This window comes from Muscardinus avellanarius (assembly GCF_963383645.1).
Source record: "Muscardinus avellanarius genome assembly, chromosome: 4".
Classification (NCBI taxonomy): Eukaryota; Metazoa; Chordata; class Mammalia; order Rodentia; family Gliridae; genus Muscardinus; species Muscardinus avellanarius.
In genome coordinates this window covers 22528398-22555967 of record NC_137789.1, presented here as the reverse complement: position 1 = coordinate 22555967, position 27570 = coordinate 22528398, and the positions used below count along the sequence as shown (strand labels likewise).

Below are 27570 nucleotides of genomic sequence, written 5' to 3'. Positions count from 1 at the left end.
TTTAACAGGGCTTTGGCCATTCAGTCACTCAGAACTGGCTGGATTTTATGCTGTGCTAATACCTAACTTTGAAATATCAGTGCCTTAAAATAATAACAATGGCATATTTCTCACCCATGCTATAGTCTCTAGGTGGTCTGCAAAGCCCCCTATCTAGGACCTATAGTGATACCACAAATGATATCTAGAAAACTGCTGGTTTGCTGTCAAAGGAGGAAAAAACAACCCCCCCCCCCAAACTTGGGAAGCATATATCAGTTCTAATTTGGAACTAAAACATCATTTGAACTCCCAGTTTCTGGCCAGAACTACTGATATTTTCTCTCATTCCATCGATACCAGGAGGAGATTGGACAATGCAGTACCCCAAGTTTTGGGGATGAAGAACTTAGAAAAAGGAGCACTAAGAATGATATTATATCCCCCACCCCCAGCCCCCAAATCACTCACTCTTTCTAGCTCACATTTATTTAGCCCAACCTAGGTGATTTTCTTCTTCTTCTTCTTCTGTACTGGACATTAAAAGAAGAGATGAAAACAGAGAGAGTGGGAGCAAAGATCTTCCGTCCATCAGCCTGGTGCATTACTCAAGTGTAGTTTTTAATGGTCTTGCCAAGCTACCTATTATCATGCTTATTATGCCTGAAGGTTTGACATTTATTCCAAAGAGCAATGTGTAGTTGTCAAGTACTTCTTTGTGAATACAAAGTCAAAGGAAATTCTTCTCAATGAGTCTAAGGAGATTGCTGGTGACCATAATTATAGCTCTTCAGTGAGTCCTGAGGGAATGTCTTGGGCCTGGCTTTTAACTAAATGAAATATTAAAAAATAACCACATTAACAATTTCTATGCATACCAGTGGAGGACAAGAAGAACTTGTTTCAGAATGAAAAATTGTTTTCGGCTTAAAAGAATAATTTGTGATCCAAAGATATGTAAATCAGACTACCAAAAAGTAGGCAATATTTCAAAAGCTGCTTCCTCTTTGTGGCCTCATTGACCTAAACAGAATTTTCTTACACATGAAACAATGGGTCAGAAGAAATTTTGATAACGGTAACAAATTACATTAGTTTAAAAAACATTCCTGTATTTTTAATATATAAATAAATAATCTGGCATTTTGCCTGTTTAAGAAATCATCATAATTAAATTTTCCTTTGTTAACTCACATGATATATATTTAAAACTAACGTAGCTCTTTACACGTCCCCTGGTCTAACACCTCTGTTTTGGAGATGGGTGAAGAAAGACTCAGAGAAGTGGAGTTACTGGCTGAACCTCAAAGACTACAGAAGAGCTAGGAAATTAGAACCCTTGTCTCCTATCTGCCCTCCCTGTGGCAGAGCATCCTCACAATGCCCCACAACTGAACTCCAAAATTACACTTTGTTGTTCCTAGTGGTTTGGATACAAATTGATAGTGGGGGGAACCTTATAAAAAATTGGTCCTGATATCTTATTTTCTAAGAACAAAATAAATAAATTTTTTTAAAAAAATTTAGAATAAGGCAATGTAATGAGTTTTTGGTTTTGAACAAGAAAATAAAAACCAAGAATAAGGAAGAGAATAAGAAAAAAGAAAAAGATGAGAACAAAGAAATAACTAAGACCAAGGGCAAGAGCAAGACCTTCTGGTCTTCTGACATGTGAGCAGATGGGAGTATTTACTGGCTTAGTTATAAGAATTATTTCACAGTGTCCATGTGTATTAAAACATATCAGCCGGGCGTGGTGGCACACGCTTGTAAACTTGGGAGGCTGAGACAGGAGGATTGCAGGTTCGTAGCCAGCCTCAGCTACTTAGGGAGACAGGCCTTCTGCAGCTTAGTCAGAACCTGTTTCAAAATAAAGAATAAAAATAGGGCTGAGAAGCCGGGCATGGTGACACACGCTTGTAATACCCGTGCTTGGGAGGAGGAGACAGGAGGATCGTGCAAGTTCGAAGCCAGCCGCGCTGGCTTAGGAGACCCTGTTTCCAAATAAAACTATAAAAAATAGGTGTCTGGGAGTGTAGCCCGGAAGAAGAAGGATTTCCAGAAACCCCAGTACCACACACAAAAAATTAATTTAAAAAAATAGGGCTGAGGATGTATCTTGGAGGTAGAATGCCCCTGGGTTCCATCTCCAATACCACACACACACACAAATAGGATATTGTCTACCTTAAAATAGACATAATTTTTGTAAATTTAGAGGAAGATGCTTCAAGAATTTTAAAGAATATTTAATATTTTTCACAGTAAGGCTAAAATTATAGCTGGGCATGGTTGTGCATGCTTGTAATCCTAGCATTCAGGAGGCTGAGACCTGAAGATTGCGGTTCACTGACAGCCTCAGCTACTTAGTGAAGCCCTTCTCAACTTAGTGAGACCCTATTTCAAAAATGAAGAATAAAAGAATAGGGCTGGGGGTGTAGCTTGGATGTAGAATGCCCAGGGTCCTATCCCCAGTACTGCAAAAAAAAATTATATATATATATATATATATATATATATATATATAGCAGGTGAATTTTTTTTTTTTGGTGGTACTGGGGTTCCTGGAAGCCCTTCTACCTCCGGGCTACACTCCCAGACCTATTTTTGCATTTTTATTTGGAAACAGGGTCTCCTAAACCAGCGCGCGGGGCTAGCTTCGAACCTGCGCGATCCTCCTGTCTCTGCCTCCCAAGCGCGGGGATTACAAGCATGCGCCACCACGCCCGGCAACAGGTGAATATTTTTTAAAGAATCATAATAAGAAAGTAATAAATCAGGGCCATTAAAGCACATTACTGTTTTGGAAGGGCTTCATTTTCTCTTCCTCTTCTTTTCATTTGTGACCTGGCTAGCTCAGGTGCTTCTGAGAAACCAGGATGATGAAAAAAAAGTCTACCTAAGCACCTGGAAAATTACGTCACCTTGTATCTGGAAGAAACCATTTTTATGCATCTTTAGGGTGTTAATTTAGAGAGGCCAGGCAAATGTGAAGACAGTGGGTACCACACAGCTTCTTACCTAACATGTTGTAACACTATTCTTGTCCCTTACAACTGTCTAAAAGAATTCTTTTTTTAGACTTTCTATGCTAGTTACCCCAAAATATTCTGTGGTGGTGAGTTCCAAAAACTAATTATATGTCACATAAAAATACTGTCCTTGTATCTATTTCAAGTTGGCCATACCTCACTCTTTCTTCTTGCATAGATAGCTTACAGATGTTGCTAGGATTTCCGATTTACTAGTGCCTGCTATTATGGGTTGCTGAGTTTTATTTTGATTTTTGTTTTCTTTTCTAAACATGGCTGTTATTGCCATTCTTATTTGCATTTTGTTTACCAAACTGCCAATATCAGAAATGTACTCTGGGGTGGCTTCACCCCCTCTACTCTTGGCATGAGAAGTCATCTGACTTCATCTTATTCTAGGACTCTCTAAGATGATACCCTGGATAAATGTGTGTGTGTGTGTGTGTGTGTGTGTGTGTGTGTGTGTGTGTGTGTGTGATAAATGTGTGTGTGTGTGTGTGTGTGTGTGTGTGTGTGTGTGTTGCTAGGAATTGAACCCAGGGACATTCTACCTCCTATCTACATCTACACCCACAGCCCTATTTTATTTTTAATTTTGAAACAGTGTCTCACTAAGTTTTTGAGGGCCCAGCTAAGTTCCTGAGGCTAGTTTCCAAACTGTAATCCTCCTGTTTCAGCCTTCTAAGTACTGGGATTATAGGCACAAGCTGTCAGGCCCAGCAATGTCTGATTTTTTTTTTTTATCTCCTACTCCAATTTTTTTTTTTATCATAAGCTTCTCTTATGGTCTGAAATTTCTTGAATCTGAATGCTGGCTTGGTAGCTGGACATGGCGGTGCATGCCTATAATGTTGGTACTTAGGAGGCTGAGACAGGAGGATCACAGGTTCAAGGCCAGCCTCAGCAACCTAGTACAATCCTATTTCAAAATAAAAAAAATAAAAATGGGGTTGGAGATGTAGCTCAGAGGTAGAATGCCCCAGTTTTCAATCCCTATCACCACAAACTATAGAAGAAAACAAACAGACAAACATTAGTTGGCAGCTAAATTGAGATAGTTTACAAACATAAATGAACACCAATACCCCCAAAATACTTACACCCAAACTGACCATGTCCACTGAAAATGACCCACAATCCAGCTGAAGGGGGAGTCTAGAAAACTAGACCTTAAGAATCAATATTGCTCTCTAAAATAGACTGTTTTTTGTTTCTTGCTTAAGAATGGGCTTTTGTGTAAATATAGATATGAATGTTTATTTTTTTGTGGTGGTAGAGATCGAACCCAGGGCATGGTGCAATAAGCAAGTGTTTTACTAGTGTGCTACACACCAGCCCTTGGCATGAATCTTCATATTAGAAATGCATAAAAAATTTTAAAAGATGCCAGGTAGGTAGAATACTATATTAAACATTTTGAAGGAGAGGGAAGCCAATATTCAAAGTGTTAACCAATGGCGGCAACTGGAAGGAGGTCTGTTTGATATCCATGGGAACCGATGGTAGGCTAGAAAATATCACCATAGTTCCTTTGACGTAACAAGCCCATTTTGTGTCAGGCCCTATGGAAACCTTGGTGCTCTCACAGGGTATGATGAAAATCTTCACTTGTAAAGAGCTCACACTTTGTTCACCACAGAGGTCCCATGATCCCCTGGGAGAAGTTCTGGAAATTCATGACGTATTTGTAATGGCTATGACTTGCTGCTAGGTTTCCTGAACAATCCAGAACAACCTCAGTTCCTACACATATACAAACATCCTATGGTCAACTGATAACACATAGTTTTAAGTGAAAAACCTATTTATCATTATCTGAGCCTAGACCAGAACTCAGATTTAGTGATACACGAAGTCAGTTTTACGTAATTATATGAGATTTTTTTTCAGCAATTAGACAGCATAAAACTTGATAGAAGATTAAAATTTATTTTGCTTAAAACTCTGGAAAGATCTGTTTACCAATTCAGAGAAGCAGGACACCAGAACCTGCCCTGAGCAGCCTTTTTAGTCCCGAGCAGACCATGTGTTCTGTCTTCCCTCTTAGCCGTGTATCTGTGGTGGTAATTCTACATCAAAGTGCCAGAGTATCATTACTTCTTTATGTCTTCTAGAAAAGCTGATTTGATTATAAATTACTTTCCTTTTATTACTCCGTTATAGTATAGTTATGCCAGGATATTGATTTTATGAAAAATATATGTGTACGCTAAATATATGTACTCGGAATTTCATTTCGGGAGACAAGGAGGTTGTTACAAAGGATTTATTATGAAAGTACAAGGAAGAAGCCTGATATAATTGAGAACTACTGCCCTACAGGGTACAGCATCCAGGATACAGGGATAATTTTGGCATCTCTGCTCCATCGCGGCAACAGCCGTCATTAGTCAAGACGCTGAAATGCTTACATACATTTTTATAAGATTACTCTTTCTCTTGAATATATTTCCCAGTTGTTTTTATTTAGTTAGATATTTGTTTTAGGCTGCAAAAGAGAAACTCAGGCTAAAGGAAATGCTATTGGTTAATAAGATGATTAAGTATACAATGCTTTGTACAGAAAGCTCTCATGCTGAGGGAGCAGGGGGTTGCTGGGAGCAAAACCCAGAAGGCAAATTGGTGAAGAGAAGAGCAGGAACAGAGGAGCATGTATTTAGTGCCCCTTCGGTAAACATCACCATAGCTCTCTTTCTAGAACAAACTGAATAAAACATTTGGCAAACACTGCTTTCTTCCTCCACCAATGGTACTCGACAACTGTGGTTTCAGCCTAAGACATAAAATTAAAAGCCAGATTGAAATTGGGAACTGTGCTGAAGGTTGCTAGGTGACCGGGGCCAGGAAGGTTGCAATGGACAAGGATGAGGACTGTTTTGGGTTCAGTGTATGTCAGATTCTCCTAGAAACTTCAGAGTATTCATTCTCCAAAAAAAAAAAAAAAAAAAAGTCTGGGTAAAATACATAGTCTCAACCACTGGTGGGCAGGGAGGGAAACCAGAATAAACAAAAACAAAAAGTCAAAAGCCCCAAAGGGCATTGTGCTAACGGAAGAGAGACAGATTAGGCACTTGTCCTGAGAAAATGCAGCCACTCTCCACCCCTCCACCCCAGCCCCAGCGTCAGCCCCAGCGTTCATTCTGAACTTAGCTTAAAGCGCAGGGGGTGATTCTGGTACTACATGATGGGAATGTTCGCCATCCTTTAAAACCTAGGCCTGGCATCAGAGTGTTCCTAGACATCAAGAAATAAGAAGTGACTTAGTGTTATCACTGTCTAGCATTGCAGAGCAGAGCTCCACTTAGCTAGGCTAGAAAAGCCATGACTGAGGTATCCATGCCCATGATGACGCTTCCCACCTTACGCTGCTTGACCACCAGCATTACCTTCTGCTCTCCCAAGAAGGACCTGGGATTCTACTTTCTCACACAATCTTCGCTTCTCCCACTTCTTGGGTTCAGGGAGCCTTCATTTTATCTCCAATAATGAAACATCCTCCCCTCCTTCGAGGTGATAGTAGGTGGTCATCTCTCCTCCTCCAGAAGCATCAGTCCCTCTCTCACATACTCAGTACTGCACTTGATCTCTATTGTCACATAGTTATATGAAAACATAAGGCTCAAAGTTTGTGTGGACCTGGAGCAGGAATTATATATGGTATCTTGAATGTATGTTTATCATCGTAACCAGTTTAGAGAAAACTAACACTAGGAAGAGAAGTGACTTGGCCACTCTCATTTGGGAAGTTTGGTCCAACTGATAACTACCTTAAAAGGTTTTGAAAAGGTGAGTTTTCTCTTTCCAAGTCATCCAGTACTTTCTTCTTTGTAACTATATGTATGTATGTGTATTTATCTATGGATATATACATATGTGCACATATACGTAACTGTGTGTTCAATATCTGCCTTCTCCATTAGGCTACGAGGTCTATGGGGGCAGAAATAGGATCCTCTGTCCCTAGAGACTAGGGACAAATCTCTGCATTGCTTCCAGTTCATAGAATTAATTTGAACTCTTTATGTGTAAATGTCCAGTGTCCATTTCCAACACTCATAAAATTAAGTCAATCTCAGAAACATAAGGATGGGAAAACAGATTCCTCCCTATTTAAAGTATTTACGGTGTTTTGTTTAAGACACACCAAGTTTTCTCTCCTGATAATTCTGCATCGCCTAAAATTGAATTATCTATACACATATCTATCTCCCTATACAAAATCCATGTAAAAGTATTTATCTATTACTAAAACATGTCATTTAGTGAAAATCATGAAAGTTAAAAGTTACTGATAGATAATTTATAATTAATTAAACCTTGAGCAGATTACAAAATGTTAGGGAGAATAAAAATCATCCCATATTAACTGCAGAGTTATTTATTCTCGCCCAAACCTGGAATAAATAAAGTAGTTTTGTAGCCATATAGTGGAATACCATACAGTGAGGAAAACGGACAAACTACCATACATATAACACTTGAGACAAATATCACAGCAGGATTTTTAGTGAAAGAAGCCATATGCAAAAGGTACATAAAGTCCGTTTATACAAAGTTCAAGTATAAGCAAAACAGATGTGTGGTGTTCGATTTAGAATGTTGATCACTTGGGCCATGAACAGAGCAGCAGGCAGGGGGCACGGGAAGCTTCTGGGATGCTGAGGCTGTTTCCTGATCTGTGTGTCAGCTCATAAGTGCTCAACTAGACAAATTTTGTTAGGCACTTATATCTTGTGCAATTCTTTATGTGTTTTGTTTGTATAAAGGTTCAATTTTTAAAAGCTCTCCATAGTATCCATATCAGTATAGACATATGTAGAATCGTATGTGCATATATAAAATTATAATGTGCCTGTCATCTGTACAGTTGACATGTTTGTGTGTGCACTCCTGTCCAGCTTTTCTTGAATGACTCTGCTGTGTGTTTACTCACTGATGTTTATTTATCCCTGCAACTGAGCGGAAGTCTGCCTAGCCTTCCATTCACGCTTTGTAGGTTGGAGATGGAAATTCAAACATTAACTCCAACGCATTCCAAACACGAATGTGGCTTAAGTATGGATTTTCCTAGCCTGGCATGAATGACTGATTCATAACTTGATATTCCACATTCTGCTGACATAAAGAAAATAAGTCCTTGATCACAAAATAACCTACGTGTAAATTTTAAGTATCATTGATCAAGAACCGAAGCTAGAAGAAGAACCTATGTTTTTAGTTACCGAGAATCCTGTACTTTCCAAAGAGCATTTGTAAAAGTTTGTGGCCCTTTTTAGTGCTGGGCTTCGATTACTTAAATGTATTCTTGAATATAATTAACGTGATTCCATCAATATTTTGCACATTCTATTGAAGTTGAGAGCTGGAATAATATCCCTGAAAAAGTATAAGCACAACACATCTGTGGTGTTCAATTTAGAATGTTGGTCACTTTTATCCATTTAAAAATAAAGTGTTAAATAGAGAGAGAGAGAGAGAGAGAGAGAGAGAGAGAGAGAGAGAGAGAGAGATTGATTACCTCCGGCGCCAGTGTTTCCTAAGAGCCCATACCACCTGTATAAGTGAGCCTAAGGATGTATCAGCTTATATCTGCTGCAACCCATTTACATTCTATATAATAGTTCTAAAACTGACATCTTTTTACAGCATACTCAAAGGAGCAGCTTCATTGCTAATAATGATTAAAAAGTCCAACTTGAGCAAAGATAATAATGAACAATTTGAAGGCGTAAATAATCCGAAGTGAAGAAAGTCATAAAATGGATACGAATCATTCAAACTAAAAAGTTCTCCATCGCCCCCTCTCCCTCCTCCATAGAGTCAGCGGGAGCCCTGCGCGGGGACGCAGGGAGAGCTCGGTCCTGCTGTCCAGTCCGCCCATCAGGTCCCCAGGCCGGACTCACCAGCAGCGCGCAGCACAGCAGCCTGCTCATCGCGGTCCGGGGAACCTGGGCGCGGGAGGGAGGCGGCGGGGCCGGCGCTAGGTGCGAGTGTGCAGCCAGAGCCTCCGTGACGTTTTATATAACGCCTCGGCAACAGGAAGTATCGCCTGCTTTGATCCCTCATCTCTGTATCCTGGACAAAACTTTACACCTTTCCTTTTTAGGAACCTCTCGGGGCGGGAGAAGTGGGGGATGTGGGAGCTCCAGGGTTAACGCTTTCGGAGCCGGAGCCCGGTGCCAAGAATGCCCCGGAGGGGTGGGGCGAGCGGGGATGTCTGGTGGGGGAGGAAGCGGGCGGCGGCTCTGAGGTTTCCCAGTCTATTCCCGCCAGAGGCCGGCCTCCGTGGAGGGCTGGGCACACGCTGGGCAGTCTCTGAGTGGTGGCTCCTCCACCCTGGGCGTCCCACTAAGCCGATTCGGACGCAGCTGGAGTACCCCAGACACTGTCTGCCCTGGGAGAAAATGGTGAGGATCCACAGTCTGGACCCTTCCCCTCCCCAGCACCCTAGGGGTTCTGGGAGGTGGAAGAACTAGCCTCCAATTTAAACATCCCATCGCTCCCAGCACTGTTCGGGAAGTTTGTAATCATGAATCTTGGAGGTTGCACAGAATCTGCAGAAGGAACTGTTCTCAGTTCCAGTGACGGCAAGGCCTGTGCCTTTTTCTTTCACTTCTTGGTGTCTGGGGTAGTCAGGGCCAGCGTAAAACCCTACTGTCTAGTACAGGGAAAACCTTGCAAGCTACTGTTTTCTCCACCAACACTATGGCCACCGTGTGATTGGTACCTTATCACCCCTCACTCTGACTTGCCAACTTGCCTCAAGGTAAGTCCCCATAGCCCCAAACTGTTGACAAATATTTGGTGCCTTGTGTAAAAGGATCTTGTCTTCCCATTCCGAGGTCCTTGCATGCAGGTCACAGATTAGGAAAGATCAGAGAGTCACCCAAACTGTTTACACCTGGCTGAAAAAGGGCCAGAAGAACTGCCTTCTGAGTTAAAGCCCAGTGTTAATTGGTTTGTCTCCAGAGAAGGGCAAATGTTGCTTTTCACCAGAGTTTAAAGAAAATTGAGGAATCAGAAAAGAAGCCAGCTGGAGGGCAAGTTTCAACGAGGATCAGAGCATCCGCCTCTTCATGTGGGCAGCATTCTACCACCTGTTCAAGGTGGATCCATAGACCAAACAGAAAACTTTTTACAGAGCCTGGCAGGGGTGGCGCATGCTCGTAATCCCAGCATTTGGGAGGCTCAGATAGGAGCATCAGGGTTCTCAGACAGCCTCAGCTACTTAGTGAGACCCTTTGCAACTCAGTAAGACCATGTTTCATAATAAAAGAATAAAAAAGAGAGCTGGTTATATAGCTCGGAGGTAGAATGCCCCTGGGTGCCATCCCCAGTACCACACACACAAAAAATAGTGAATAAAATAATAAATAAATAAATAAAAAGAAAAAAGAAAATTATTAGAAAAAATAAGTATCAGTTTGAAAAACTGAATTTCCACTCTGAATTCCAAGAGATAGGCTCATAGTCAGTTCTATCTCTGCAGGGACTGAAACATACCAGCATGTTGGTTTCTTAAGTGAACTAGAAGTGAGGTCGATTGGTGAATGAGGACAAAGTTGTATGTCCTGTCACCAGGCCACCAGACTTTGGACTCCAGTTTTGACATCCACAAGCAAAGATACTAACACTTGAAATTATCATGAGACTCGAATAAATTCAAATGTTACAGTAGTAAAGCCCTGTTTCACTAGGGTAATATCTAGCTAGGATATTATTTTTTCTCAAAATATAACATGATGTCAATATATGGGAATTGGACCTTGGAGAAAATTCATCAAAGATTAAGTCCTGCTGTGTGGACCCTGGAAAATGTCTTTCTTAACCTCGGTTTCCTCTTGCATAAGAGAAAACCAAGATTGATATTGCAGAGAAAAGAAGCAAATAGAAATATTAACAAGTATTACATAAATGACTATAATCATTTAATTGTATGTAATAAACAGGAGGGTGGCAGGTTTGTGGCCAGCCTCAGCAACTTAGTGAAGACTTCTACAATTTAATGAGACCCTGTTTCAAAATAAAATAATAAAATAGGGTTTGTAGTGTAGCTCAGAGGTAGAATGCTCCTGGGTTCAATTCCCTGTTTCATCCTCTTCCTCCCAAAAAGACATATGCATAGTAACTTAGCACAATACCCATCAGGAAAGATTTACTAAATCTTTACTTTACTAAATCCCCTAAATTCCAGTTGTGATTGATCTAGGAAAATAACAGATACTTGTCTTTGGGTCCAGACACCTAAACTTGAGCTCCAGTTCACTTTTTCCCAGCTCTAACCTCAGATAAATTGACTGATTTATTTGTGTTTCCTTTTGGTTTCTTTATCTGGTTAAAGATGATAATAATCATATATATCACACTGAATTATTGGGTTTCATGAGGATTAGATAAGACATGTAAAGCATGCAAAATAGCATCTAGCACTTGTGTTCATTAACAGGTGTTGTCGTTATTATTGTCTGAGGCTCTTGGGATATTTATATGCGCACAAGGTGAATCTAAGCTCCTGAGGGCAGCAAGTCTGTGTTTTTCCATGGTGTTCCCTGAAGCTTTTAACTTAGACTCTGCATCTCTGTAACTATTCAATAGACCGTGGAACCAGGCTGGTGTCTTGGGGGAGTGATAATTTAGCTGAAATCTTGAGACAGATTGGGGCACTGTGTATCTAGAATCACAAAGTAGACTGTGTATTGACTATGTATTTCAGAACCTGACTGTAGACTGTCCATTAATCACTTACTGGCAGGAAACTGACAGAGACCATGAGTTATTGGTCATTTCATTTGTTATATTTCTGGACCAATCTGGCCAGTCCCCGAGGATATTCCCAAGTGATCCACTATTATTGGCAGGAGGCCCCTAACACTGAAGCTAGAGTTCATCTCAAGATTTAATTGGAATGGAACTTGGGATCCTGACTGAACCCAAGGGGGGACATTGGAACAGTAACCTGGCAGACTATATTCATCTTCCTGTGACAGAGAGATCCCTCCTAGGAATAAGCCATCAGCGACATTAAGTAGAGAGTCCTGTAAAGTTAACCTTTGTTTCCAGGCACCAGGTATTTGTGATGCTAGCTTTCTAGAAAAGACCTCAGCAGACATCACTCATCTTTCTTCCCTAATCTCCTTTGAATCAAGTCCCACAATAAAAATGTATGCACTGCCCAAAGTCCTGATTGTTCCCAACACCGTCTACCTCCCCATCCCCATTCTAGACCCTCCCATCTCTTAGAGGAATGGTACCTGAGCACTGGGAGTTCCATGGGGAAAAAGTACTTCTTTCACGCAACAGCTCAGCATCTGATACAGGAGGTCATTTATAATCGTCATCATAATGGGAATAGCAGAATCTCAGACAGCAATTGATTTAGGTGCCTTGGGAAGCAGGGTGAGCTTTGAGGCAACAAGGACGCCAAGGTGACTGATGAAGTGTCGAAGACATCTCAAGCTTCGGCTTCCTCACCTGTGGATCAGAAATACTCATGCTGAGGATAGGCACATGAAAGGACGTGAGCTGGAAGTGCAGAAATATATTTCTTGTTATTTCATCGTCATCAAAAGAAGCCTTATTATGATTTCATAGAGCAAAGGAAAAGAAAGAAAAAGCTATGCAGATAGCTCATTGATCTTGTCATTAATGTTTCCCAACTTCTTTATTAACATACACAATTCTAACTGTATGAATAAGCATTAATATGCTCACTTTAAAGGTATGATAAACTATACTTGTTCAGAATTGGATGTGTGCTGGTTTTATAAAAATAATGGATGGGCAAAGCCGGGAGTGGTGGTACATGCTTGTAATCCCAGTATTTGGGATACTGAGACAAGAGAATTGTGGTTCATGGACAGCCTCAGCTACTTAGTGAGGTCCTTTGCAACTCAGTGAGACCCTGTTTCAAAATAAAGAATAAAATATAGTTCTGGGGGTATAGCTTGGAGGTAGAATGCCCCTGGGTTCCATCCCCAATACTGAAAAAAAAAAAGGTAAAAAAATAATAATGGATGGGCAGGCAGAGTTGTCTAATGAAAGTATTTTTTGGTAGAGTAAATTAGCAGTTGCTTAAAGATCTCCTTTCAGTTAGCATCCTCATGGCTGTGAGCCAAATGCCTGGCAACCACAAGCCTTAGAGGACAAAATATCTATTTGCTGATGGTTTTGGGGATTCGGTCCATAGATAGAGTCCATTTTATGCAGGCTCCAAACAGGAGTTGGGGCTATAAATCCTTAGCACATCATGAGGGGAACAGAACAAAAGGAATAAAGAGAGAGGGTCAGAGCCAGATGCTGCAGGTGGTGTATGAGACCCGGGGCACGCTTTCTACCTAGCAGTGTGCCCAGGGTCTTATGCCCTCCAGCCCTGCCTCCAAACATGAATAACTCCAAGGCATGAGGTTGGGGATCATTTTGATTCTAAATCATCACAGATGTGTTTGAAAGTGTGGAGGCATTGATCAGTAGCTCCTAATTGGTATTGCCTATTCAGTGGTGGCTACTCATCCATTAAAATAAAACTTTCTTTTGAAAATTTTACTTACTAGACAAATATATAAATATAACAAGACCGTGTGCCACGTGCAAAGAAGGAATTTGCTGAAGGAGCACCTCATCCTGTGTCATTTTAGACCAGAACTCTGAAATATGAGTGTTAACTAGTGGTAAGAAGATAGAGAAGTACGGGAGTGGGATTGGAGTAGGGGGAGCTTTTGGTCAACAGGTCTGGATGGGAGGAAGAAAATTGTGATTTCAAACAATCTGGGGCAGGAGGCAGGTGTTCTCTTGGTGCATGGAGAGCCAGGCAGTGAATGCAATGGGGAAGAGTGGAGCGGTGAGTGGTCAGGATGCAAAGTATAATATTGAGTCTTGTCTTTCTCCAAAGAACCACAGGGAGCCCTTGAGAGTATGGAGCACAGGAGTATATCTTTGTCAATTTAGGCTGTTGTAACCAAACACTGCAGACTGGATGGCTTCCAAGGAATAGGAACTGATTTCTCACAATATGAAACCTAGAAGTCCAAGGTAGGTGTCCACCTGGTTGGAATCTAGTAAGAACCCCACTCTGCGAAGAGAATGCTGACTGCTCATCGTGTGCTTATGGCAGAAAAAGTGTTAGAGAGCTCCCAGGTTGTCCTGTATAAGGGCACTAATTTCATTGATGAGGGACCTGTCCTCAAAACTTAATCGCTTCCAGGGACCCATCCTCCGAATACTATCATATTGGGGTTTAAAATTTAACATATGAATTTGAAGGGAATTCAGTCCTCAGTCCATAACAGTGTGGTGTGATCATTTTGGTTGCTTTAGGGTATAATTTTCCTTACCTTACCCTGACAGCCTATCAAGATAATAATGAACATAAACCTGTGAGAGAAAGCACACTTAACTACAAATCACAGACTAAGTCATGCTGCCTCTGGGCATCAAAGTTGGTAAATAGGAACAAAAATTTCAGTAGGCCATAACTGAGGGTCTGTTGCTCTGATCTGCTGGAGAAAGGTACATGAGCCCTTACTGATAAAAATTTGTGACCTTTTCTGTCCATTACTTTAATTGGAGTTTCTTGAAACTCAGATACTCATCTACGACCTACATATTCCTAAGAAATTGGTCCCTTAAGTAAACAGCGATGGTATCCTACGTCAGCAATCACCTGGAGGCTTCTGAACAAATAAATGTTTATGTCAACAGAGTATTAAAGGACACTGAATGCTTAGGCAGGTCCCTCCTCAAAAAAATCCATGATGATATTTTCTCATCTCTAGGATTAATTAAAAAATTCCCATCATCCCTCTATCTCCATGAAATCATCTACACCTAGCTAACAAAGATATGATGGATGGAAACCCTGACAGCTATTCTTTTAAAAGCTAAGTGCTTCTACCTCAAAAAGATTTCTTCTTTAACTAAAACAATGTTTTAGAAACAAAGGGGTTAATGAGCCAGTTTCCAGAGAAACTAGCCTATAACAGTGAATTGCTTGCAGAAATAAGGGTTTGCCAATAAAAAGTTGAGCCTAAAAAAGCATCTTTTTTTTCTTTTTCTCTTCTTTCTTCCTTTCCTTCTCCGTTTCTTTTTCTCTTCCTCCCTTCTTTTCTTTTCTTTTCTTTTCTTTTTTTTTTTTGGTGTGGCACTGGTGATTGAGAACAGGGGTACTGTGTCATCAAACAAGTATTTCTAGAATCAGAAATGGAATGTGGAACAGTTCAAGAATCAAACCTGACTGAGGTAGAAGGATCACAGGTCCTAGGAGAGCCTCAGCAATTGAGAGGGGGCCTCAGCAACTTAGGGGGACTGTTTCAAAAGAAAATATTCAATCCCCAGTACACAAAAAAGTCAAACTGAGGCATCCATTCTAAAAACAAAGGGCAAAGAACTAGCTACATCCTACAGTATATAAGGGATAAAAAAAAACATGGTCTGAAGGTTTTTAAGCCAGTGATTCACCACTTTTCTTTTTCTTTTTGTTGTTATTGTTATTGCAAAAGAAAATTTGATCTTAATTGAATGGGATATATACTAGGACATGAGATTTTGTCAGGCTTAGTGGCCAAGAAAACCTAGTAATACCTCACACTTTTATTCATCCCCTCTGACCTCTGGGAACCAGTGATTCCCATTTGCAGACCATATTGCCCTGATCAAGATGTATGCTTCAGCCAGTCTTGAACCTCAAACACACACACTTTTTTTAATCAATGAGAATGCATTTTTAGGGGGATATTGGGGATTGAACACTGGAGTATTCTACCTCTGAGCTACTTTTTTTTTTTTTTTTTTTGGTGGTACTGGGGGTGGAACCCAGGGCCTTTCTACCTCCGGGCTATACTCCCAGACCTATTTAATTTTTATTTGGAAACAGGATCTCACTAAGTTGCTGAGAGCCTCAATAAGCAGCTGAGGCTGGCTTTGAACCTGTGTGATCCTTCTGTCTCAGCTTCCCAAGCACAGGGATTACAAGTATTTTGAAACAGGGTCACACTGATTTGCAAAGGGCCTCACTAAGTAGTAGCTGAGACTGTACGCAAACTGTGATCCTCCTGTCTCAGCCTCCCAAATGCTGGGATTACAAGCATGTACCACCATGCCCAGCTTGTTTTGTGTTTTTGAGATGGGGGCCACTGTGTTGTCCAGGCTGGTCTCAGAAACTCTGAGCTCAAATATCCTTCTGAGCTACTTTTTGATCTTCATTTTGAAACAGGGTCTTGCTAAGCTGCTGAGAACCTCACTAAATTGCTGATTCTGGCCTCAAACCTGTGATCCTCCCCAGTACTGGGATTGCAAGCATGGACCACTGTGCCCAGTTACGAGAGTGCATTTACCTTCATTATCCTAAGAAACAAAGCTTCTGGTGTTGCAGTGTTCAATCACTGGCATGTGAACCTTCTGATGAAATGGAAAGTGGGAATCTTGGTGGAGTCAACCACTTGTTGAGAGTCATTCAACCTGACTGGTGTGTCCATAATTTCACAGTGCTGTGCTGAAGTTTTGAAAAGTGAGTTACAGACATAATGATAGGAATTTGGAGTGAGTGAGTAGGTCAGGAATAGCGTGTGTAGGCAATAGGACCTATTAGAGATTGGGAAGGAGAAAAGATAGGATTTGGCTTCGGAAGAGTGTAACAGTGCATCCATAAAAGGAGGCTGGCTCCTGTCACTGTTGTTCCTCCTCAAAGATACCTGGAATGGCCTTTGAAGGTCCATATTTCTGTAGGTGCCGTGTGACATTGGTTGAGAGTTAGGAACATGAGAGCGATGAGATCTGAGGACAGTCAAGGTCACCTTTGGTTTCTGATAGGAAGGACATTAGCTGTGCCTTGGTTTCTTTTCTCAAAAACCAGTACTGTGGGACTGATCCTCACAAGGGACCAAAGTCTATAGATGATGATGTAACATGAGTCAGTACATGGTAATAGAAAAGCCTCATGGATGGAGCTTTCAAATTCATGACTTTCAACCCCATGACTATGGGGTTTCCACCCAGGCAAAGGTGGCAAGGCTCACTCTGGTGTCTCACCAAACTTCAGAAAGTTCACAGCCTATGGTTTGAGTGGGGAAATTGATTTGGAATAAGATGAAACATTTTGCTGCCTGTTTTTACTAAAGAGATATTTGTACCTTGCTTAATAGTCATATTGTTGTGTCATCATACTTTCATATTTATCCTCCTAGGAAACCGATCCTGAATTTTCAGTGTTACATAAACGAAGTGTGTTTTCTTCTCACCAGTACGTCGTCACACTCACTGAGTCTGTAAATGGGCTCGTCCTTTGAAATCGGGTACTCTCAGGACAGCTCAGCTCTCCGGGCGGCTGTTTCTGCTTGGCAGGTGTGGGATGTGTGCTTGAGTCCTTCTAAATTCTCAAAGAGATGTTTGTGAGAGGGAGCATGAAACAGTGACTGATTCAGGAGATCCTGGGATTCCAAACAACCTGGTACTTACCACTGTTGACCTTTGAAGGAAGCTCTGCCCTCTCTAGTGGTTGTTTTGTTAGATGTAGGGGAGATGAAAGGAAAGCAGAAGCAGAAGTCCAAGCACCAAGCAGTGGGAAGGGTGAGGGGATTTTCTTAATGGCCTTTGGGGAAAAAAATAAAACAGCAACATAAGATAAGGCTTGGGTGGCATAGGATGAAGATCTGGTGGCTTAGTAGCAAATATTACTAAGCCACTTGAGGCCTTTAGAGAGTGTGGACACTGGAGCAAAGGCCTGAGGAGCTCATGCTCTGAAGCTGGACATTTTCCTTGGAATCCTTGCTTGCTAACCTGTCCCTTCATTTCCCCATGCCTCAGTTTCTCTATTCAGAATGTGAGAAGCTAACAAGAGCGTCCACGCTTAGGAATGATCTTTCTTTTTCTTTTTCTGTTTTTAGTTTTATGATAGTGGAGATAGAACCCAAGGCCTCACGCATGCTAGGCAAGTACAAAGCTATACCCCAGCCCTTTTTCATTTAATTAACAACAGTTTGAGACAAGATTTTGCTAAGTTGCCTGGCTGGCCTTAAACTTGTGATCCTTCCTGCCTCAGCCTGCTGAGGACCTGGAGTTAATGGGATGCACCAAACATGCCTGGCTTGATTGTTCTGAGTATTAAATGAGAAAATATCCACAAGGCATTTAAAGCAATGCCTGGCACACCATAGCACTCCACGTAAACGTTAGTTCATGTCTGCAATTGAATTAATTGATGAACTACTTGTGCTGTGTCTTCATACCTTGTAAAGATCATCTCATGGGAAGATCTTATTACGTTAAAGAATATTCATTCTATAGCTTTTACCTATTTAATATTTTAAAGTAGATAACCAAAATTTGAACAACAGGATCTCTTCAAATCTCCAGCTGTCAGTCAAATTATCTGGGAAATAAGGTTCTCCAATCTCCTGCAATATGCTGAGCCCCATGTTAGTCATCTGGAACCTACTGATCCTGGATGTTCATGTGTCTTCCTTATATCTTATCTGATCTCTTAATCAGAGCCTACCCTATCCTGTTATATCCTTTTAAAAGAGTTTGAGAAGTGAGTTGCATGTGGTGGTACACGCCTATAACCCCAGTACTTAGAAGATGGAGACAGGAAGGTTACAGATTTGAGGCCAGCCTCAGCAATTTAGCAAGATCCTGCTTCAAAATAAAAAATAAAATAGGACTGGGGATGTAGCACAGAGGTAGAACACCTCTGGGTTCCACCCCCACTTCCAAAACAACAACAATAACAAAACATTTGAGAAGGATACTGCTGAGGTCAGGCCAGAAGGTATAATGATGTGAACTTGATATTAAGTCTTTTAGGAGTGTAGGGACCAGGATGGATGCATTTGAAATGGGATCAGGAAGGTATCTGCTAAGGTTTAAAAACAGTAGCTTTGAAAAACTCTCAAGGCTTAGAAAAACAAGGTTTCTCTCAGGCAGGAGAAGCAAGGTCACTAAAGACCCAGTGATGGAAGGAATGGGATATGTGTACTGTTACTGGTGGTAGAAGAACAGGTATTACAGGATTTTTTATTCCAGCAGAGGGAAGGTATGAAAGGCTGAGAGCTGTCAAAAATCAACTGACTGTAAGTGTGAGGATTTCTTTACCTTCTATTTTATTCCATTATTCTGGTGTCTGTATAATACAAGCTGTGGGGAAAAACTATCATTTGCATAATATTTTAAGTTGACATAATATCATTTGATCATTTAATAATTTGACCTACCCAATAAACAAGTAAACAGGAAATATGATTAATATTTGTCACAGAGATGAGTAAACAGAGACTTAAAAAGAACCACAACCACTGACCAGTCCAAAGTGGTACAGTTAGAAAGAAATGGATCCTCAATGGAAGCAAAATCTTGGACTCAAAATTTTAATAGCAGCTAGTTCTTTTTCACTCCATTCAAACCACTATCCATGATGTGAAAGTAAGCGTTTAGTGATTCATAGGCCAAAGAGTATTTGGGGCTGTGATTAGGATGCTGCTTATTTGAAGCCCATGGCTGGGTGCCAAGATGGAAGACTACAAGTGGCTTGTCTGACTCAGCTGGCCCTCTCTGCATGGCACAGAAACTTCTCACCATCACTGATGAACCCTGACACGCTGATTTGGTTGTGAGATGTCTCACGCATTGTTGATTCCTTGGTCTGCCTTCCACTCCTTCATCAACCTCTCTTCTTCCAGGCCAGAGGGAATCTGACACTGGAGCCCTACCTTTTCTGGCTAGCTACATCTGCGTCAAAGTGGTGTTGGCTTTGGCTCCTGGGTGGCTGGACTCAAGACCATCCTTGAGCGGTTATTATATCTTTCTAATGGCTCTCTGACCTTTGAGGCCAGGAGAAGGTTATTTTTGCTTAGAGAGACCTCAAGATTTCAATGGGAATTTGGGTTTGGATATATTTGAATGCCCTATTTGGTTCCCAAGAAATGAGAAAAGAGTCTAAATCATTTTTGTTTAAATGCTTTTGCAAGTTGGCATGTCAACTAGTGGGCCTAGAGCTGAGCTCAGCTCAGGCTCTTCAAAGCATATTATTCTAAATAAGGCTGGGAAACCAGTTATCCTCCTGTTGGTTTGCATTACCTAAAAGTCCACGCTCTGACAGGGCCTTGGTGGATGTGAATTCTGGCACCAATGCAAGAATGTGGAGGAACATTTGCAGTCTCTTTAGAACCTTGTAAGGTTAGCAGCTGACTGTGGTCTGCTGGGCAGCACATCCAAATCCCACTGAGAGGAGACACTGTGTGATGGGGAAGCCGGAGATGAGTATTGATCTGTGCTGTCATAGGTCCTTTCTGTGCATCGCAGGAAACAAACCATGTTCTTTAAAGCAACTATCAGTTATCACTCAAATGAAATTTCATGGAGTGATTGGATGGATGCCTCATGCATTCATTACAAAGGATGTAATGAAGATGCTTCTCTTCCCTGTATGATTCTTTATCCAGCATGTTGCACAGACAAATGTCTTTATTGAAATATTATTGATAAATACAGAAGTAAAAATATCTAATGTATATAATGTGATAAGCTTGGACATTTGGACACACCTGTGATATCATCACCACAACCAAGGCAATAGGTGTATATAGTGTTCTTGTGTCCTGTTTTTGTTTTGTTTTTGTAGTAAGAAAACTTGACATGCAGTCTATCCTTTTAATGAATTTTGAAGCTTTTTTGATTTATGATATTGTTAATTGTGAGTACAGTAGATCTCTAGAACTAAGTCAGGTAGTGTAACTGAAAATTCATACCAATTGAACAACTCTACTCTCCCACCCCTTCACCCTCAGACAACACTCTTGTATTCTCTGCTTCTATGAGTTTAACTATTATAGATACCTCATATAAGTGGAATCAGCAGTATTTGTTCTTCTGTGACTGGCTTACCCCAATTCATTTTTTTTCACTCAGTTAACAAATATTATAAGGCCTTTCTGACTCCTAGGTGTTGGATACGAGTAAGTCAGGGCTCCCATGTTCAAGGAATTAATTATCTAGTGAGGAGATAGATTGGTTACAAGGTACAAAAGTTAAACACAAAGTGCTATTGGGGTTCAGAAAAGAGGAAGGAAGCCCGGGCCTAGAAAGTCATAGCAGAAGGCCTAACCTAACATCCACAACAATCAGGAAATCAATATACCCAGCGACGTGCACTCGCATGAATGTATCTCATTGAACCTCACCATGATAATTACAATGCATTTATAAAAGTATTCAAAAAACAGAAAATGAACAGAAGTCCAGTTCAAGAGTTATTGAGTAAAATAAGGGAGGTAATTGAAACTACTGTTTCTAGAATATTTAGTTTAGAGCCTTTGGTACACATTATCTATTTTCTAAATGAGGAAAATGAGACTCAAAAACTTAACTCTACAGACAAAAGTGATGATCAGAGCTGGGTTGGGATGTATCTTCACAAAAGTTACCACATGTCAGGTGAATACAAGGTGGTTATTGATCACTCTAATTACAACTGAACACATTCATCAACTCAAGAAATTATTTCTTGACACTTCCTGTCTAGTTTTATATTTCACCTTTAACACTTGTCACCATTTAATATAGATTATGCTGTATTTTGTCATTTTAAGATGCCCTTTTCAGCTGGGCACAGTGGTTCATACCTGTAATCCAAGTACTTGGATGATTGAGACAGGAGAATCCCAGGTTTGATGCCAACCTCAGAAACTTAGACCCTCATCAACTCAGAGACATCCTGTTTCAAAATAAAAAATAAAAAAGGGCTGGGGAAATAGATTATAAGTAGAATGCCTCTTGGTTCAATTTCCAGTAGCAAAAAATATAATTTTATTCACATTTTTACATCCCTGTAGTTAGAATACCTCAAAATACCAACAGCATGGCAGATTTTGTGAAGACCTTTTCATTACTTACACATAAAAAATAATGCACATTTGAAAATATGGCTTCCAGCCGGGCATAATGCTACATGACTATAATCCAAGTACGTGGAGGGCTGAGACCGGAGGGTTGCAGGTTGAAGTCTAGCCTTAGCAACTTAACAAGAACTTCAGCAACTTAGCAAGACCCCATTTCAAAATAAAAAAAAGTAAAAAGGGCTGTGGGTATAGTTCATGGATAAAATGTCCCTGGGATCAATCCCTAGCACCAAAAAAAGAAAAAGAAAAAGAAATCATGACTTCTGAAATTCCTCAAATATGTACTGTTTTACTTATGCTAAATTACTTATTTTCTCTTTTCTCAGTAGAAAGGGGGGGCAAATAGAAAAGAGAAAGCTTGTAGAGGGTACAACTTTTGTCAGTCTTCTTCATTTCTGTATTCACCCTCACTTTGAGTGTTATTGAGCACATTAATAACTGAGTCGATGCTGGGTACCTACTGTGTGTTGAAAGCTCTTGGAAGTGCTCGTTAGAGATGAGGAATAAAGTATACGTGATTCTTGCCTCCTAAAGGAGGTAAAAATTAACAAATAAGCAAATAAACACATAAACAAACGGATAATTCTACTTAGGAAGTTGGAAGCAGTGAAAATTTTGAAAGTACCTTGGAGAGAATTTTTTTGCAAATTTGAATTGGAAATTCAAGGATCACCTCTCTAAGGAAATGGCAATGGAGCTGATATCAGAGACATGGAAGCCACAAATCCTGGAATCTAGAGTAGGGCACACTTTGGCATACATAAAACCCAATTTTGATCATCTTAATCCAAAGCATTCTTTTTTATAGTGGTGTATGACACTTGTATCTGCATGCACTTTTAGTTTTATTTTTGCAGATCAACTTTCTATACACCTAGATTACAAATGGACTGACCCCTTTAGGTAGGAGAGGAAAAAAAAAACACTGGGTTATAAAACAGTAGGCCTTGTGATCATTCTATCTTTGTTCTTACTTTACAGGTTAGAAAAGGCATTCTATTCCTCTTTACTTATACACTTAGGACAATATTAGAGAATTTCTAACATTTCAATGAAATCATTCTTAGTCCACTTTAACTAAAAATTATTGAAGAGATCTTGCATGCTAAGCTGCTAAACTTTCTGCAGTCATAGGGAAAATTAAGTGCATAGGGAAAATTAAGTGCATAGGGAAAATTAAGATGAAAGAAAAGGCACAGTCCACTCCTTGATAGTACTTACGATCTTAAGAAGGGGGCTGATAGTTTTGATGGCTTCAACATAATGTAACAGAATCTTCCCTGCTTTCGAATCTTCTTCCATTCTTCTGAATCTTCAGCTACTCGTATTGCCTTTCCTAGATGTGAAGAGTCAGTTCCATTGTCCATTCTTGCTAAGTCTGAGTGCCTTGTTGCAGCAATATATGCAACAAGTGGTCACATGGAATGGATGCACTTGTACTGAATTTTAGGCCTATTGAGATGCAATTGGGTAGATTTAAGTTGTTTGTAGGAAAATATTTACATACCAGGGTACCATAGGAATTGAAAATGAGGGTTATTTTGTTCTCCCTAGGTAGGGTTATGTGAAAGTAATATGGAGTCGTTCAAAGAGCATATTACAAGAGACTTTTTGAGACATCCATATCTTAATTACATTTTGAAGGGAAGGATTAGGTAGGTATAATACATGGGATGTCTTCTTTTTGCAAAATACAATCTTCCAAACTAGAAGAAGATTCAGTAAGTGCAATCATAATTCCATCTAAAATAAAGGACAGCATCAGAGGAATTACAAGCTCAAGTGCAGTTTTAGTGGCTCCAAATGTCATTTAGGACTGAATAGAGGCTCTTTCTACCTTCCTGCTGTCACACTTGGAATGCTAGTTCCTGGTTTTAAGGCTTTCCTCATGTCTGCAAGATGGCTACCTAATCTATTGGCTTAGTTTTAGACAACTCTATTGTAAAAGTCCAAAAGAAGATAACTTTTCTCAAAATTCTCATTGCCAAAGAGAAAAAACATACTCTCCTTGTCCCATTTCCCCCTGTTCTCACCTGAATCTCAGCAGATTTCTCCTTAGAATCCAGTGAAGATAGCAGGGTCCCTACCCAAGCTCTCCAAGTGAAGGAAGTTAAGAAATACCTCTGAATTTGATGAGAGATTCTGTTTACTAGGAAGAAATGTGTATATGAAGAGGGGAAATGGATAAGAGGAGAAAGGGTTGGCAAGGTCTCCAACACAGCCTTTCAAAGCAGGAAAAGAAGAAAAGAGGAATTATTCATGGCTCTTATGCTCAAGACCTGACACAGAGCTTTGCCCTCTGCATGGTCTGCATTCAACTGATATTTGTTGATTGTGGAGCCATTAACATGGAAATAGAAAATCAATAGCCGTTCAGGCTAGTAGTGAAATCAGCTATTCTTTTCAAGCTATGACCAAACAAAAAATAATTAATTTTGTCACCTGAATGGGTAGCTGTTGATATGTCTGTGTTAAACTGAAATACTAATTCAACAACGGGAAGGTTATTGGTGGTGTGTTCTTTTAAATGGTGTTTAATTTGGCAAGAGTTATACAATCTAAAAGCAAATCAGGGGAAAAAAAACTAAATGGAAAAAGAACAGATCTTAGAAAGTAAAATGGCCCCTGGGATAGGGAAAAAATTTAGTAGATCCTAATAAAGAAGTTACTGTTTGTTGATTACTCATGGAAACACACAATGAAGAGGCCAAAGAGGGTACCAAATTAATCAATTTTTAAAAATCAACTATATACACAAGCAGACACTAATGTTTTTTTTTAAGAAAGAAAACTTCCTTTGCCTTTCCCACAACTCCACACAAAATAAAAAGCCTTAAAGATGTTTTATGACTACAACAACAACAGAAAGAATATCACGTGTACTCTGAAAGAAGAAATAGGTCATTTCTTTGGAAGGGTGAATTATTTTAAATAATTTGTGTGAAGTAGTGCAGGGTGATTTCGAAATTTGTATGAACTTGTCACAGCACACTGATCCTTTGAAATGACTTCTCTCCATGTCTTTTTGAGCCTGTCAAATCCTTTTGCAGAACTGTGAGATCCTGCCTGGAGAATGAAAAACATTAGAGATGAATTTGAGATTACTTCCTACTGTTCTTTTTTGGATGAGATTGCTCCATATTTTAATGACTAGGACTATTTAACTCTAGCCACAGTGTATTTTTAGTGGTTTTTTCATCTGGGATTTTATTCTTTGGCTCTGCTCCACCCAGCATTTCTTATGCTTGCAAAGGCATGCTGTAACACCAGATGAGCCATAAAGGACCGGTGGAGATTAGCCTCATTTTTAAATGTCTCCAACACCATTTTAATGCTCTCAGGCATCAAGTTTGATACCACATTTCCACTGTAAATTTTTCTTCCCACCTAGGCTAGAATCACAGTCTTCTTGGAATCATTCTATGCCTTTATTGATCAATTATATAATGCTACTGGGAATCCCTTGATTCCTCCAAGTTTTTGAAAGTTGGGATGCAATTATACACATCTTTCAACATTTAATAAAACCTGATGAGGAGATTCTTCTCCAGGAGTCCATGCTGTAGTTACAGAGATGGCTTTCCCCTACACACAGGTGCCTGCCTGCTGGCTTGGCATGCCAAGTCAGAATCGCTAGGGCAGTGCCTGGCGAAAACACTGGAAATATTTATTTAGATGTATAAGTTTGGTTCAGAACCATTGGCCTATTTACCGTCAAAAGAACAAAGAAATAGAAAACTGATGGCCACATAGTTAGCTCTCATATCTGACATAATACCTGGCCAGTACATTAATGCTAAAAACTGGCATGGTATATTGGTTAAGAGATCAACTGTCTGGATTGAAATCTCCACTGTGCTCTGTAACCCGAATCACATTAAGTAGTTCCTGCATGCCTCAAGTTTACTTGCCTACACAATGAGTATATTAATACTTGCAATAACTTTGGGATTAAATCATGTATTACATATCAGGCTAAATTTCTTATGAAATACTTGCCTACAGACTGCCTCAAATACTGTCAATTGTTATTATTCCTGAGTGCTCCGAGGCTCAGATTGGAAATTAAATAGTATGTGTGATTAAAAATACATAAAACCACTGAGCATGGTGGCGCACGCTTGCAATACCAGAATTTGGGAGGCCAAGACAGGAGGATCACGGTTCACGAACAGCCTCAGATACTTAGTGAGGCCCTTTGCATCTCAGTGAGATCCTGTTTTAAAAAAAAAAATAAAAAAATAAGGCTTGGGGTGTGGCTCCGAGGTAGAATGTCCCTGGGTTCCATCCTTAGTACTGCAACAAAACAAAACAAAACATAAAACCATGAATGAAGACAAACAGAAGCACTTAGTTTAGTAGCTAGATGAATGCTTAAAACATGCGCTCAGCCGGGCGTGGTGGCACACGCTTGTAATCCCCGCGCTTGGGAGGCAGAGACAGGAGGATCGCGCAGGTTTGAAGCCAGCCATGCGCGCTGGTTTAGGAGACCCTGTTTCCAAATAAAAATGTAAAAATAGGTCTGGGAGTGTAGCCCGGAGGTAGAAGGGCTTCCAGGAACCCCAGTACCACACACACACACACACACACACACACACACACACACACACACACAAACAAAAAAAAAAAACAAAAAAAAAAAACCATGAGCTCTATGTGGTATTTTATTTTAAATTTTTGGTATTATTAATACTTGGTACATATTTTAATATAAATAATTACTTTAGCATTGAGGATACCATAATGCCCTTTGATGGCATTAATAAAATCCCAGGGTCTCACAAAATGATATCTAGAAATTACTTACTTGGTTACTCATTTAAGAATGGTGTTATTTCTTTTAGGCCAGGAATATTTGGGGATGAATTATCCAATAAGCTTAAGAATCTGTTTATTGCAATAAGAAGGTATAACAAGAAAATGACAGTTAAAAAAATAAAATTAGTTATTAACAGATATCTTTAAGAAAGCAATTAGTCATCACAGATAAAATTCTATATTTTGTAGTACTATGTATATATTTTGTACTTTAGAGTTGTTTTCTTTTTTTCCCCCAATTATTAATTTAAAGTGAGGATGGGACAGGAAAGTCTTTTGCTGAGGGTGCCCAGTGGCCTTTTGTCTGGTCCTAAGTCAGACCCACATCCAGGTATCATGAATTCCCTGTAAGCTGCACTGTTAGACCATGCCCTCTTGCAATGTCATCTTGGAGGTGGGGTTAGTGGACATAGTAACTAAAGTCCTTGCTATTACCCCCAAAGTTATGGTATTGATGCTACATTATTTGATTCATTCAACACAGTCAAGTGGCACAACACATGAATTCTTTTCCAGCAACTCTGATTTGCCACAGAACAGCCTTGTCAGCTCTGCGTGTAATAGACTACAAGCTCCATAGACAGCCTGCATGGTCCCTAGCCTCAGCATCTTCAGTGTGAGCAAGCATCCTATACTTTCAGAATTGTAGGGGTCTGTGGGCTAAATAATGGTCTTCCAAGAATATTCACATTCAAGTACCCAGAACTCATGAATATATTAATACATAAATATGTTACTGGGTTAAATGAACTTTGCAGCTTTGATTTAATTAAGGCGATTGAGATGGAGAGATAATCCTGAATTAGGCAGTGGGTTACATCTAAATTTGAGGACCTTTTAAGAGGGAGGCAAGAGCT

The 27570-nt window shown here is 40.1% G+C and overlaps 1 protein-coding gene across 1 annotated transcript in view; it reads right to left on the bottom strand.

Annotated features, from left to right (window-relative positions):
• Positions 1–8944, bottom strand: part of TNFRSF11B (TNF receptor superfamily member 11b) — a gene marked incomplete at both ends in the record, with an annotated part of 29284 nt that extends 20340 nt beyond the window's left edge. Inside the window, one exon of the mRNA XM_080694046.1 lies at positions 8915–8944. Within this exon, the coding sequence (XP_080550172.1) occupies positions 8915–8944 (30 nt within the window). The remainder of the gene's footprint in view (positions 1–8914) is intronic.
• Positions 8945–27570: the final 18626 nt, after the last annotated feature.